This window comes from Canis lupus, chromosome 20 (assembly GCF_003254725.2).
Source record: "Canis lupus dingo isolate Sandy chromosome 20, ASM325472v2, whole genome shotgun sequence".
Classification (NCBI taxonomy): domain Eukaryota; kingdom Metazoa; phylum Chordata; class Mammalia; order Carnivora; family Canidae; genus Canis; species Canis lupus.
The window spans coordinates 41,222,632-41,237,371 of NC_064262.1; the positions used below are offsets into that span (position 1 = coordinate 41,222,632).

Sequence of the window (14,740 nt, forward strand, 5' to 3'; positions counted from 1 at the left end):
CTTTTATTCCTGTGACTTATTCATTTCCTGTCTGGAAGCCTCTATTACCCATTTCCCTTCACCCATTTTACCCATTAACCAGTATTAAATATTAATGAATTGTCTCCCCCTATATCTCCTTCTGCTCTGCCAACTGTGTTTGTTCTCTATATTTATAGGTCTTTTTCTGCTTTTTGTTTGTTCGTTTTGTCTTTTAGGTTCCATATATAAGTGAAATCATATGGTATTTGTCTTTCTCTGACTTATTTCACTTAGCTTAATACCCTCCAGGTCCATCCATGTCGTTGCAAATGGCAAGAGCTCATCCTTTTTTATGGCTGAGTAATATTAAATTGTGTGTGTGTGTGTGTGTGTGTGTATGTATGTATGTATATGTATCGCATCTTCTTTTTCCATTCATCTTTTGATGGACACAGATTGCTTCCATGATCTTGGCTGTTATAAAATGCTGTAGTAAACATAGGGGTGCATATACTCTTTTTGAATTAGTGTTGTTGTTTTGGATGAAGTTTTTTGTTTTTAAAATAGCTGTGTTGTAAAAAAAAAAATAGCTGTGTTGTTAGATACATACAAGATTAATATTTAATACTGGTAAATCTTAGTGAATTAAATTTGTCAGTTTTTTTCTACTAATGGTTTTTTGCTTAGAGTCCGTCTCTCTCTCTCTGATAAACACCCCCCCACCCCCAACACCAACCCCAAGCTGCTGTGAGTGTTAGCAAGGGCCATAGCATGTGGGAGCCACCTCCCCCAGAGATGCCTGGGAAGTTATGTCCCCTCCCTTCACATGGCTCTCAGCCAAGGACTGCCTGATGAGAGTTACAAAAACCTGGTTCCCTTACCTCATGGTGGGATTGACTCTGTGGTATGGTTGTGCTTCATAGCTTCCCAGACAAGAGGCACAGGCTAACCTTTAGCTGAAACACAGTTTTGCTTCCTTTCCGTCCCTTACAGGTTTCTCTTGAAGGCACTCCCTCAGTAAATCAATTATATAAGAATCCCTGTCGGGCTCTACTTCTAGTAAAGTCTATCTAAAGCACCTACCCAGGGATGCCTGAGTGGCTCAGCGGTTGAGCGTCTGACATTAGCTCAGGGCGTGATCCTGGGATCTGGGATTGAGTCCCACATCGGGCTCCCTGCATGGAGCCTGCTTCTCCCTCTACCTGTGTCTCTGCCTCTCTCTCTCTCTCTCTCTCTCTCTCTCTGTGTCTCTCATGAATAAATTATTTTTTAAAAAAAAGCACCTACCTTCCCATAAAGGGAGAATGTGATCTCTTTCTAAAAGTGTTAAGTTTTGGGGCACCTGGGTGGCTCAGTGATTGAGCATCTACCTTTGGCTCAGGATGTGTTTGCAGGGTCCTGGGATTGAGTCCCATATCGGGCTTCCAGTGGGGAGCCTGCTTTTCCCTCTACCTATGTCTCAGCCTCTTTGTGTCTCTCATGAATAAGTAAATATTTATTTATTTATTTATTTTTGAATAAGTAAATTTTTTAAAAAAAGTGTTAAGTTTTATAAATTCTGTCTTATGTTTCATTTCAGTAAACTATATTTTTAGTGTATTAAGTAGATTGTTAATTCAATAGTTTCAATTGAGTACCCTTCAGAATCAACACTTAAAAACTGAAATTGCCCACCTCTGTCCCTGAATGATTCTGATCCAGTGGCATTTCACTTTTTTTTTCTGTCCCCCCCCTCCCCCCACCCCTGACTGCATTTCACTTTTAACTCAGATCCTTACTTCTATTCCAGATAAAATGTTAAAAGTTAGGTTAAAAATACCTTGAAAGATTCCTTTGACTTTTCACTTTATTCAGTATTTTACACTCCTCCTCCCCATTTGAAAGCATTTATAAGGCACTTTTATGTTAAAGGCAAGGCATTTACTACCACCATTAAGGGCTTTCTACAAAATGTCTGCTGAGTACCCTATAGAGTTCATACCTTCCTCTTTCCTGCCAGAAGAGTGTGGCTACTATACTCCAATGCTGATTGTAAGCCCAGGACCCACAGTGAAAGAGCCAAGAGGGTTCTTCCATCTAGGCAACTGTGAACTCCCAACGAGAGAAGTCTGTGTCATGATATGGAATAGAGCACTCCCAGCAAGATGACTGCATTTGAGATCCTAACAGGTGTCACTATAGTACTAGATGTACAGGATAAAAGATGAAAAAGATATGTCTTTGCCATCTAGGAACTCAGAGTCCAATGGGACTCTGAAGGAGACACACATTGTGTGTATCTATAATAAATAATTACAGAATTATCAGCACAAATCCCCATCTCCTTATAATTCAGTCTTTCATTTTCCTTCACTTTCACTGACATCTTAAAGAATAAAATATGGCACTTTATGGCTCTGAACTTGAGAAGCTTCACTTGGCTTGATGGAGAGATTTTTCTTGATTAGTTCTCAAAAGCTAATCAAGTGTGAGTAGTTTTTTCCCTTCAACCAGTTTCCCCAGCACTCAGTAATCTTAAAATTGCATAGTGTATTTACTACTCCTTGACAGACATATGTGAGCTGATACTATGGAGATTTAACATTTTAATAATTATAAAATTATTAAATTATAAAATTAACGGTGATGTTAACATGATGGTGGTAGTTTATCTCTTCAACAAAATGCTATTTGTTTCTGCCATATTGCATCATGTTGTGCTTTTCTAAAAGCAGAGAGCTATTTTTATTGCCCTGCCTAATAATGATAAGATGACCAGCATGGAGATCTGGCTTGTATGGTTACTCCTTGTTGGCTTGCTTTCTGTGATTGCAGACAACATGAGTGCTCTGGCACAAAGCTGTTTGGAAAGTAGAAGAAATGAGGTGAATGTAGTTAATCAGTGGTGACATTCAACCTTGACCATGTTTATCATTTTTCCCGTTTTGAAGAGTTATTGTAGTTTTAGCACCTCTGATTAGTTTCAAATTAGACCTACTTCCCCCCCTCCCCCCCAAATAGGCTCCATGTCCATTGTGGAGCCCAGTGCAGGCCTTGAACTGACGACACTGAGATTGAGACCTGAGCTGAGATCATGAGTCGGACACCTAACTGATTGAGCACCCCCAGGCACCCTGAGACCTGAGACCTTTTTATTAAGTTCAGTCATACCATTTTAGAATTCTGTTTACCTAGCTCCCTTGTTTTGTTGGTTTTTGTTATTTTAGTTCATCTTCTGTGCAAAGTAATCCACTAAGAGAAAATACACACATTGCTTGGACATGGTCCTTCCCCTTTGGGATCTAGCAGTTATAAGTGCCGTTGGCATATAAAACTACAGTACAGATTAGACTGTACTGTTACAATTGAAGTACAGATGAGGTGTTAGTTCTCCATGGTGCTGGGAGAAAAGATTTCAAAAGGGAATCACAGAAAAGGTGATAGTTGATTTGGGCCTTGATTTTAAGACTGACAAGCGAGCAGCAATGAAGAGGATTTGAAGTGTGGAGAACTGCGTGAACAAGGGCATGTGGTAATGAGATCAGTGATAGGCTTATAAAATGGCAGCTGATTCCATGTGACTCAGGTACAGGGAGAGCCTCCATGGAAAACTGCTGATGGTTCTTGTAGGTCCTAGGGCAGGGTCCTGTAGGATTATATGACCAGGATATCATACTAAGGAGTTTGGAGTGATTTTTTTTCTTAATAGACGTTGGAGTCCTTTTAAATCAGTTGAGGGCAGCCCGGGTGGCTCAGTGGTTTAGCGCTGCCTTCGGCCCAGGGCCTGATTCTGGGGACCCGAGATCGAATCCCGTGTCAGGCTCCCTGCATGGAGCCTGCCTCTCTCTCTCTCTCTCTCTCTCTCTCTCTCTCTCTTTCTCTCTCTATCTCTCATTAATAAATAAATAAAATCTTATTTTTTTAAAGATTTTATTTATTTATTCATGAGAGTGCACAGGGAGGAGAGAGAGAGGCAGAGACAGGCAGAGGGAGAAGCAGGCTTCATGCAGGGAGCCTGATGTGGGACTCGATCCAGGGTCTCCAGGATCACACCCTGGGCTGCAGGCGGCCCTAAACCGCTGAGCCACCGGGGCTGCCCTAAATAAAATCTTAAAAAAAAAAAAAAAAATCAGTTGAGATTTTTTTCCCCTGATGTTCAAGACTCTTCCAGTTGCTTTTATCCTTTAAGAAGAAAAGTAGGGGGAAGAAAATGGAAGTATAGTGATGTCATTGCATCAGATAAAACAAAGCAAATTCAAAGATTTTGTCAATTCTGGACAAACACCTTGCTTGTGTTTCTAGTGTTTGCTCGCTCTCCCCTTAGCCTGATCCTCAGTTCAGCTTCACTTAAAAGTGACTTGTTTGGGCAGCCCGGGTGGCTCAGCGGTTTAGCGCCACCTTCAGCCCAGGGCGTGATCCTGGAGACCCAGGGTTGAGTCCCATGTCAGGCTCCCTGCATGTAGCCTGCTTCTCCCTCTGCCTGTGTCTCTGTCTCTCTCTCTGTGGCTCATGAATGAGTAAATAAATACTTAAAAAAAAAAAAAGTGACATCATTTTTTCTGGTCCTTTTTTTGTTGTTGTTGTCCACTGTTAAAGTGAAGGAATTGGAGCTTAGATTATTTAAGCTGGTCTTTTTATAAAAGCCTTTAGAGTTCTTAAGTGTTTAGAAATAATTTCTAGATAGGTGTAGGCAAACTCTGAATGTGTTTTGCTCTTAATTAGACTGAAGAAGAATGGGATGAATAGTGACATTTTAAGAAATACTTTTTTTTTTTTTTACAATTTGAGGGGATTGAGATTTTACAATTTTACAAATTTTACAATTTTAATAAATTTTACAATTTTACAAAATTTAAAATAAATTTTACAATTTTACAATTTTACAATTGTAATAAAATTACAAATTTTACAATTTGAGGGGATTGAGCTATTGAGAATCATCTTAAGATTCACTTTTTTTTTTTCTTAATTGAGATAAAATTGAAGAGTTGCTCTTAAGGATGGTTATAGCAGAAATGTAAGTGCTGTGTCATTGTCGTGTCTTGTTTTGGCGCACATTCCCAGACTTCAGCAGACATCATGCTGAGTGTATCACATGGCTAACAGTGGGAGGTATCTAGTGTGGATGATTCTTCTTGGAGAAATAGGTTTAAATTCACTTGGACAGAAACGTGGCAGGCAGGTGCCTGCTTAGAGGTCCAAAATGCATTTGGTTAGGACTGAAGACAGACTGCCTGGATAGTTCTTGTAAGTAAGAAGCTAGGCTTTGAAGCTTGTGCTGCAAGGTTTTCTGTATGTGAATATGTGTGTGCATGTGCATGCAATGTTTTTATGTTTAAAGGACAGAACTCCCTAAAACAGCAGTGGGAAAAGGAACTCTGCTTGGGGGGGCCTACATGGAAGTAAAATCCATTTGCTCTTATATATAGGAATGTCACTGGGCAATGGCCTCAGCTATTCCAGTAATCAAGGGCTTTCTCTTGTTGCTCATCCTATGATGAACAGGACAAATGGTGGTTTTGAACAGAATCCTGTGGAGCCTGCAAATACCATCAGTTCATAATAGTACAGCTGTTGTCCTTGAAGTGTGTAGGGAGGTACCTGGGGGTGGAAACTTAATATATTCTATAGGGGTTTGGGACTTATTGCTAGGATAGTCAAGATGTTGCTGAGTTGTGCTTTTGCCATTCTGGTTCTGGGGAGGAGCAGGAGAAATTCAGATTAACCTCAGGGACCCTTACCTCTGGGTAAGATGATAGCTGATTCCCATATAGGTCCTTAATAAAGATTTGGTTTTACTTTTAAATATTGTTTTGATTGAAAGTATAAATCAATCTAGTTTTCTAGTTAAATAAATTAAAAGCAGAACACAGACACCAGACAAATAAGGTTCAGCTTGCTATGTAATAGACCTCTGAAAGAACTTCATTAAAACCAATCTGAGGAATAGAGTCCCCATTTAGTAATTGAAAAAAAAATTTTTTTTTTAATAATTGAAAATTTGATAGGCAAACTAAAAAAAAAATCTCATGTTGAATATGAAATCTTTGTGATGCAGGCTGTACCACTAACCATGTCAGATATAAATGGTCTCTGGAACTGGCTGGGATGCTGGGTTTCTTCCAAGCCTTAAGAAGAACAACTTCATTTTGGGCACAGCACTCTTACTAATATCCTGGGATAGAAGCTTAATGCGGCCTCCGAATTCTCTCCATTTACATAGTCATGCAGAAAAAAAAAAAAAAGAAAGAAAGAAAAATATTAGCCACATAGCTTTTTAGTTCTGTATCTTGTCCATAATTCACCCTTACCCCTACTCCTCCCACCAAAATTGAAAGTATCAATCATGGAGAAAATTTAAGTAAGCATTAGTAATGGTCTTCTGCCTTTAAGAATTATTATTAAATGTTTACTTACTAAGTTGGTTATTGGGAACTCACCAGCATTTCCCTTAGATAACCAACTTTATTTTTTTATTTTTTATTTTTTTTGATAACCAACTTTATAAATGAGAATTTTGTTTCTCAACTAGTCCAGCTGACTGTGAAGAAAGTTTCTTCCTTCTACAATTGACAGGAGGCAATATTTTTAAAAGAGCTTGTTTTTGGCTTTGTGTTCCTTCCCTTTCTTTGACCTCCAAGGGCCTCTGGGACCACATGCTCTCTCCCTACCTTGATACCTTATCCAGATCTGCATTGTTCCTGAAATGTTCCGTGTTACTAAATTAGTATTCTCCCTTTTCACACTAAAACCCCAAACTCAGATACTTTCCATGGAATTGATTTCTGGGATTAAGAGGAAAGTTAACTTGATAACTAAATTCACACTAAGATGGAATGATGGACCTTCTGAGATGTATGTCCCCTTATCCCTCTTGAAATTATGAAATAGGATTCTACACTTTTGAAAAGAAAATGCTGGCTACCGCAAATGAATCTTGGTAAAGATTTGGCTAATATGACAGAGTGAAATGAAAATATGACTGTGGTTGTGAAAAGTGTTTCAGTGTGTTGGTGAGAATTAGGCTGTTCTTTTTCATCATGAGTTTTTTTCTCCACTTTAGCTTTTGAAGCAGCACCTTTGAGAGAGGAGGGGCCACAGGGAGGGGAGTAGATAGGGAAGGACAAATGCAGCCACAGGCCATTTGCAGAGTAGATTGCTAATGATAATTTCTCTTGAGACAGAATGAGCACAGTTCTGGAATGAGTGACTACTTGACTGTAGGTAAAACTGACCTAAAATTTTCAAGAAGAATTTTGGGACCTTAAAAAATTGCCTACACTTCTGTGTATTTAAATTAGATATGAACATTAATCTCTATAGACCTAGAAAGTGTTTTATTTTATTTTTATTTTTTTTTAAAGGTTTTATTTGTTTATTCATGAGAGACACAGAGAATGGCAGAGACCTACCCAGAGGCAGAGGGAGATGTAGGCTCCGTGTGGGAGGTCTGATTCGGGACTCAGTCCCAGGACCTGAGCCAGAGATAGACACTCAACCACTGAGCCACCCAGGTACCTGAAAATAGTTGAGTTTAGTAACTAATTCCAGAGTTTGTGATCTAAAGTAAATCATACAACAGAGGAGATGCTTTGTGACTGCATCATATCTTCTTATTTACTCCGTATGAGTCCATGGCTATTAATAGTCAGAGGGTAGTCAAGAGACCAAAATTCTGTTCTCTGCTTCATCATCTTGCCATTTCTTCTTGTCCTCGTTCACAAATTTTCAAAACTCTTCTTACCATGTAGTTTCACTAAAGGCACGTGGTCCGAATGAAAGATCAGCTGTCCAGAGTGCTATGCTCAAAAACTGTGTTCTCTTGGTACCTGGTTAAATAATATGGGACTTATTTTCTGGCAGAGTGGTGTCAAGTCTCCTTTGATGTTAGCCAGAACTGGGTGGAGTTTCTTAAGCTCCAGTCAGATTTGCTCAAGCAGGGCACTGCACAGCGTTGAGTTTGTTTTTAGTCTCTCCCTTTGCCAAAAAGCTTTTGCCTTTTAATAAACCTGAACCCAGTTATATTTGGGAGCACTTGATATGTAAAAGTCACACATGCACATTGAGGATCTACGTGCATCTTGTTTATTTCTAACTTAAGTGATAAATCTAAATTATAAGCAGTTTACAGAATAATCAACCTCAGGAATCATTTAACATACCACTCTAATTTTACAGATTAGGGAACTCAGCCCCTGCCCATGACTCACTGAAAGCTTTAGATTAAACTGGTGCCCAGGGAAGCATAGAAACTTCTGTACCCAGCTTTCTTTCCTTGCCTGCCAGGAACAAATCCTTTTAAAGGTAAAAACTTTATACAAATGAGAAAGGAATAGCATAAATAGATCATTTCTCTTAAGTAGATAGTCCTCATTCACAAGGGTACACATTTGAATCTTCCTGAATATCCAGATTTGAGAATAACGTTGTGTCATATACTTTTGTCCATAAATTACATAACTCAGTGTTTTAAGGTATAACTGAATATTAAGTGACCTTAAATAGTTCCGTAAGTGCGGAATGAAATTCACCCATGAATTCATTAAAATCAATTCTGGAACACTTGCAGAACCAGTTTAACAAACCTGTAGAACACTTACCGAATTTTTTATACTTGTATATATTTTAGAATAGAATAACTATAAAATTGAATTTAATTTATTGAAAACTGGGGCTTTCTGGATCAAAGCCAGTACTTTCATTTTCCATAAGTAGATTGTGTGTGTGTGTGTGTGTGTGTGTGTGTGTGTGTTTGTAAATCATACTTCTATTTATATGTAGTAACAAGAAAGGAGTATCTAAACTATGTTAAGATACAGATGCTGGGTGGTTGGCTAAATGTACTCAGAGCCAAATGACCTTCTTGCTTTTCAGCTAATTTTCTATCAGTTACCTTCTTTTTTTTTTTTTTAAATTTTTATTTATTTATGATAGTCACACAGAGAGAGAGAGGCAAAGACACAGGCAGAGGGAGAAGTAGGCTCCATGCACCGGAAGCCCGACGTGGGATTCAATCCTGGATCCCCAGGATCGCGCCCTGGGCCAAAGGCAGGCGCTAAACTGCTGCGCCACCCAGGGATCCCTATTGGTTACCTTCTTAAACTGCATTTAAGCTGCTATTCAAATTCCATGTCAGCCCAGGATGTGGTTTGGGAGGTTGGGGTGGGGGTGAAGAGAGAAAGATTACAGTGGATAAAGAGCTGACCTTTGAGAATACGCACTCACATAAATGAGATTTAAAAGATACTGTCGATTTTGTCTGTATTTTTACCTGTATCCTAAATTAGGAAGTTTGAGTGGATTGCATGAAAAAGGTGTCATAGGTATATATTATGGAAAAAAAATAGAGCTATTGTTAAAGATGGTACAGATGTCCTTTCAAGTGCTCTTTGACCTTGAAACTATTTAATTATAGACATCCTTTATCAATTTTGGTTCATAATAGATTTCTTTCTTTTTTCTTTTTTTAAGATTTTGTTTATTCATGAGAGACATAGAGAGAGGCAGAGACACAGGCAGAGGGAGAAGCAGGCTCCTCGGAGGGAGGCCGATGTGGGACTCTATCCCTGCACCCCAGGATCATGCCTTGAACTGAAGGCAGATGCTTAACTGCTGAGCCACCCAGGCGTCCCCATAATAGATTTCAAATGCTAACTGGTGATAATAGTTATCATAGAAAAGGGAAGACCAGTTGTTTTTTGTAGAACTTATTGACATTAAATTTGTCAGGCTTTTTAAAAAGTTCTTTAATGAGTTCTTTTTCAGCATTTTTCCTGGTAGGATCTGGAGAGACATCATACTTTATATGTAAAGTAGCCTGGGTGGCATATAGAATAGGACTGCCCATCCATATTCATGTGTTGTAAATGGGTTATAAGTGTGCTGCTCTGTACTGAAAACTATGATAGGAACTTATGTGTGGAGACAGAGATGAAGATAGAATGACTGTACTCCTTGGTGTGTTCTTTTTCCTTAGTAAATTTAGCTGGAGAGAGGTAGACAGTGGAGGACAGTTTTAAAGGCGAGACTTTAAAAATGGCTCGAATCACAGTAAATTGTGGCTTTTAAAAATTTGTGTGGAGGGAAGACTGGGTGTATTAGTTGAGATTCTTTGGTTGTAAGCAATAGATTGACTAAATTAGTTAAAAGAAAGATTGAAAGGTTGCTCACTTAGACTCAAGAAAGAAGACAACCAGGGCAACTGAACAGCTGCCATTTGGTGGGTCTTCCATCCAGGATGTAGTTATGAAATATTCCTTTTCCAACCATCCTCTTCCTGGTTATGTGTCCAGCACTACTGGGGTAACTATTGGTATCTATGGGGAGAGATAAGGAAGAATGAATTTCTGGGCAGAAAGAAGCAGTAGCTATCATACTGTGCAGCTAAGGATTTCTTTCTTTTCTTTCTTTTCTTTTTTTTTCTTTTCTTTTTTTTCTTTCTTTTCTTCTTTCTTTTTATTCATGAGAGAGAGAAGAGAGAGCATGCTGTACAAGCAGGGGGAGGGACAGAGAGAGAGAATCTTCAAGCAGACTCCCTGCGGAACATGGAGGCCAACGTGGGGCTCCATCCCAGGACCTCACGATTTTTTTGCCTGATCCAAAATCAAGAGTGAGACATTCAACCTAATGAGCCACCTGTGCAGCTAAAGATTTCTAGTTGACTTACTTGCCTGGTCAAGAAAGCTCATATGTTTACTTATCTTTATGAGTCTCTCTTAAATTAGACCTTTTGAAAGCAGAGATAGTACCCTGAACACTTTTTTTTAATTTCACCCTGCTATGTATATACTGGGAGCTCAGTTTACTGCAGGCCCTTTGGCATTTTTACTACACTATTTCTGTATTTTCTGGGCTATTCACCTGTAGTTTTGTCTGTAGTAGATTATACTTTTTAACTTCAGATTATGTTTAAACATTGAGAGTCTGATGTTCTGAAGAGATAGTGATGTACATGATCACACAGAGGGGCTGCCACCCCTAGCTAATCAGGGAACATGTCTGTATTTTTCATGCCAACAAGGGCTAGATATAAATTAGTTAACAGAGCTATCCACAAGAGATTTATGAGGAAGTAGTATTTAACCTCAACAAAATAAATCTTTTGTTAGGAAAGGTGACTTCGTTCATCTGATAATAACGTAACCTTTTTTTTTTTTTTAAATGGGAATGTAATGTAATCTCTCCTTTTGTTTATTCTTTTAAGAATTATTCTGGGACATGATTTGGAAATGAGGATACATGGAATAGTTGATAAGTTTATAAGACTTGATCAAAAGATGTGATTTGAGGGACGCCTTGGTGGCTCAACAATTGAGCGTCTGCCATCAGCCCAGGGCATGACCCTGGAGTCCTGGGATTGAGTCCCGCATCGGGCTCCCTGCACGGAGCCTGCTTCTCTCTCTGTCTGTGTCTCTTCCTCTCTCTCTCTCTGTGTCTGTCATGAATAAATAAATAAAATCTTAAAAAACAAAAAAAACCTGATTGAGTCTTACTGGCTATAACTTTGGATAAGTTAACTTTTTTTTTTTATATATATTTAACATTTTTTTATTGGAGCACTTGGGTGACTCAGCAGTTGAGTGGCTGCCTTTGGCTTAGGTCATGATCCCAGGGTCCTGGGATCAAGGTTCACATCAGGCTTCCTGTGGGGAGCCTACTTCTCTCCTTCTGCCTGGGTCTCTACCTCTCTTTCTGTGTGTCTCTCATGAATAAAAAAAAAAAAAATTTAAATTAAACTTTTTTTTTTTTTTAATTAATGAAAAGGGCATAATGTCATTTGCTCTGTTTACTTCCCAGAGATGTTAGAAATAGAGTGTTTACTTCGGGTGAGACTGTTAACTGTGCTTTAAGTTTCTAATCTGTGAAATGAGGGAGCCTTTTCTAGTGCTCAAGTTTTAGATTTTATTTCTTTTTGTTTATTGTTTAGAACAACTGAAAAAAGTTTCTAGGAATGTTTCCTTTTGCACAGTGCTCATCTTATGAAACATTTCTCCCCCCCTCACTAGGCAGTTGCAGTGGTGCAAAATGGCTGACCTCAGTCTTGCGGACGCATTAACAGAGCCACCTCCAGAGATTGAGGAAGAGATAAAACGGGACTTTATTGCCACACTGGAGGCAGAGGCCTTTGATGATGTTGTGGGAGAAACTGTTGGAAAAACAGACTATATTCCTCTCCTGGATGTTGATGAGAAAACTGGGAATTCAGACTCAAAGAAAAAACCATGCTCAGATCCTAGCCAGGTTGAAGGTAAGTAGTTAAGCTAAACTACCGAGAAACCAGATTAGAGATTATGTTTTGGTTCATAATCTTAGAAACCTTGAGGAAACTGAGTTGAGTTCAGTCACTTTATCCAAATTTTGTTAGAAACCAAAGACGTAGGTTCATTACCCTTAGTTGAGTTTGTGTTTATGACACTGTAGATTACTTTCAATCTAAAGGTTTCTTCTGTAAAGTCTCAACTATTGTATAATCTGCCTAATTTCCTGAATTTAAACTGCCTGTTGTGCCTTTACTTTGAAAGTAGCTTTGTAAAAAATCAGGTATATAAAATTCTGTGTTTATATTCAAGACTGAATTTGGAATGGAATCAGATACCACTTGTTGTCTTTGGGAATAATTCCAGGTCAGGATTAAACCATGGATTAAATCCTTTAAAAGAACTTTACTGCTTTTATATATTGCTGGATCAGATTTGCTGTTTGTTTGAGGATTTTTGCATTTATATTCATGTGGGATATTGGTCTGTAGTTTTCTTGTGATTGATGCCTTTGTTTGGTTTTAGAATTTAGGTCATGCTAGCATCCTAAAATGAGTTGGGAAATGTTCCCTCCTATTCTGTTTTCTAGCATAGTTAATGTAGAATTGATGTTTTTGTCTTTAATGTTGGATAGACTTGGTCAGTGAAGCCACCTGGGCCTAGAATTTTCTTGGTCAGGTTTTTTTTTTTAAAGATTTATTTATTTATTCATGAGAGACACACAGAGGCTGAGACATAGGCAGAGGGAGCAGCAGGCTCCTCACAGGGAGCCCGATGTGGGACTGGATCCCAGATCCTGGGATCACATTCTGAGCCGAAGGCAGATGAGCCACCCAGGTGTCCCAGGTGTTTTTGTTTTTGTTTTTGTTTTGTTTTGTTTTTTTAATAGGAATTCACTTCCTTTTAGAGATACAGAACTATTCAGGTTATTTATTTCTTCTCAAGTTAGCTTTGGTAGTTGTATCTTTCAGGGAATTGGCACATTTCCTCTTAGTTGTCAAATTGATGGAGATAAAATACTATTACCTGATTCCTTTAAAGTCAGTAGGATATGTTGTTAATGCCCCTTCTTTCATTCATTATCTTGGTAATTGTGTCATCTTTTTTCTTGATGAATCTGGATAGAGGATTATCAATTGCTGATGTTTTTAAAGATCTAGCTTTGGATTTCATAGATTCTTCTTATTTTTTTTTTTTTTTTCCTTTAAAGATTTTATTTATTCATGAGAGACACACAGAGAGAGAAGCAGAGACCTAGGCAGAGGGAGAGGCAGCCTCCATGCTGGGAGCCCCATGTGGGACTTGATCCAGGAACTCTGGGATCACGCCCTGAGCCAAAATCAGATGCTCAACTGCTGAGCCACTCAGGCATCTCTCTTATTTTTCTGTTTTAAATTTCTGCTCACATCTTTATTTTTTTTATTTATTTATTTTTTTATAATTACGTTTTTTTGTTTTTTGTTTTTTTTTTTTTTAATTTTTATTTATTTATGATAGTCACAGAGAGAGAGAGAGAGAGAGAGGCAGAGACACAGGCAGAGGGAGAAGCAGGCTCCATGCACCGGGAGCCCGATGTGGGATTCGATCCCGGGTCTCCAGGATCGCGCCCTGGGCCAAAGGCAGGCGCCAAACCGCTGCGCCACCCAGGGATCCCCATCTGCTCACATCTTTAATATTTCCTTCCTTCTGCTTGCTTTGAGTTGATTTGCTGTTTTCTGATTTTTTTTTTTTTCTGATTTTTTAAGGTGACAGCTTAGATCATTGATTTGAAACATTTTGTCTTTTCATAATTGACACAAAATATATTAGTTTTAGTTGTACAACATGACTTCCTGTTTTATATCTTGTGAGATAACCACCACAGTAAGTCTAATGAATATCTATCACCACACGTATTTAAAAATTTTTTTCTTTGTGATGAGAACTTTTTAAGATCTACTCAGCAATTTTCAACTATACACTATTTTTTTTTTTTAAAGATTTTATTTATTTATTCATGATAGTCACAGAGAGAGAGAGAGAGAGAGAGAGAGGCAGAGACACAGGCAGAGGGAGAAGCAGGCTCCATGCAGGGAGCCCGACGTGGGATTCGATCCCGAGTCTCCAGGATCGCGCCCTGGGCCAAAGGCAGGCGCCAAACCGCTGCGCCACCCAGGGATCCCTATACAATATTGTTTTTTTTTTTTTTTTTTTTTTAATTTTTATTTATTTATGATAGTCACAGAGAGAGAGAGAGAGAGGCAGAGACACAGGCAGAGGGAGAAGCAGGCTCCATGCAGGGAGCCCGACGTGGGATTCGATCCCGAGTCTCCAGGATCGCGCCCTGGGCCAAAGGCAGGCGCCAAACCGCTGCGCCACCCAGGGATCCCTATACAATATTGTTTTTTTTTTTTTTTTTTTTTTTTTTTTAATTTTTATTTATTTATGATAGTCACAGAGAGAGAGAGAGAGAGGCAGAGACATAGGCAGAGGGAAAAGCAGGCTCCATGCACCGGGAGCCTGATGTGGGATTCGATCCCGGGTCTCCAGGATCGCGCCCTGGG

The 14,740-nt window shown here is 38.9% G+C and overlaps 1 protein-coding gene across 33 annotated transcripts in view; it reads left to right on the top strand.

The window, feature by feature from the left end:
* Window positions 1-14,740, top strand: part of MAP4 (microtubule associated protein 4) — a 204,789-nt gene that overhangs the window by 60,403 nt on the left and 129,646 nt on the right. For 32 of the 33 annotated variants that reach the window (XM_035703261.2, XM_035703268.2, XM_025455686.3 and 29 more), the window contains one exon: window positions 11,946-12,187. In XM_035703261.2, coding sequence (XP_035559154.1) covers window positions 11,965-12,187 — 223 coding nt within the window. In that variant the 5' untranslated portion in view covers window positions 11,946-11,964. Of the gene's footprint in view, window positions 1-5,031; window positions 5,188-11,945; window positions 12,188-14,740 lie in introns of those variants that run through there. The other variant, XM_025455687.2, reaches the window with a different exon arrangement.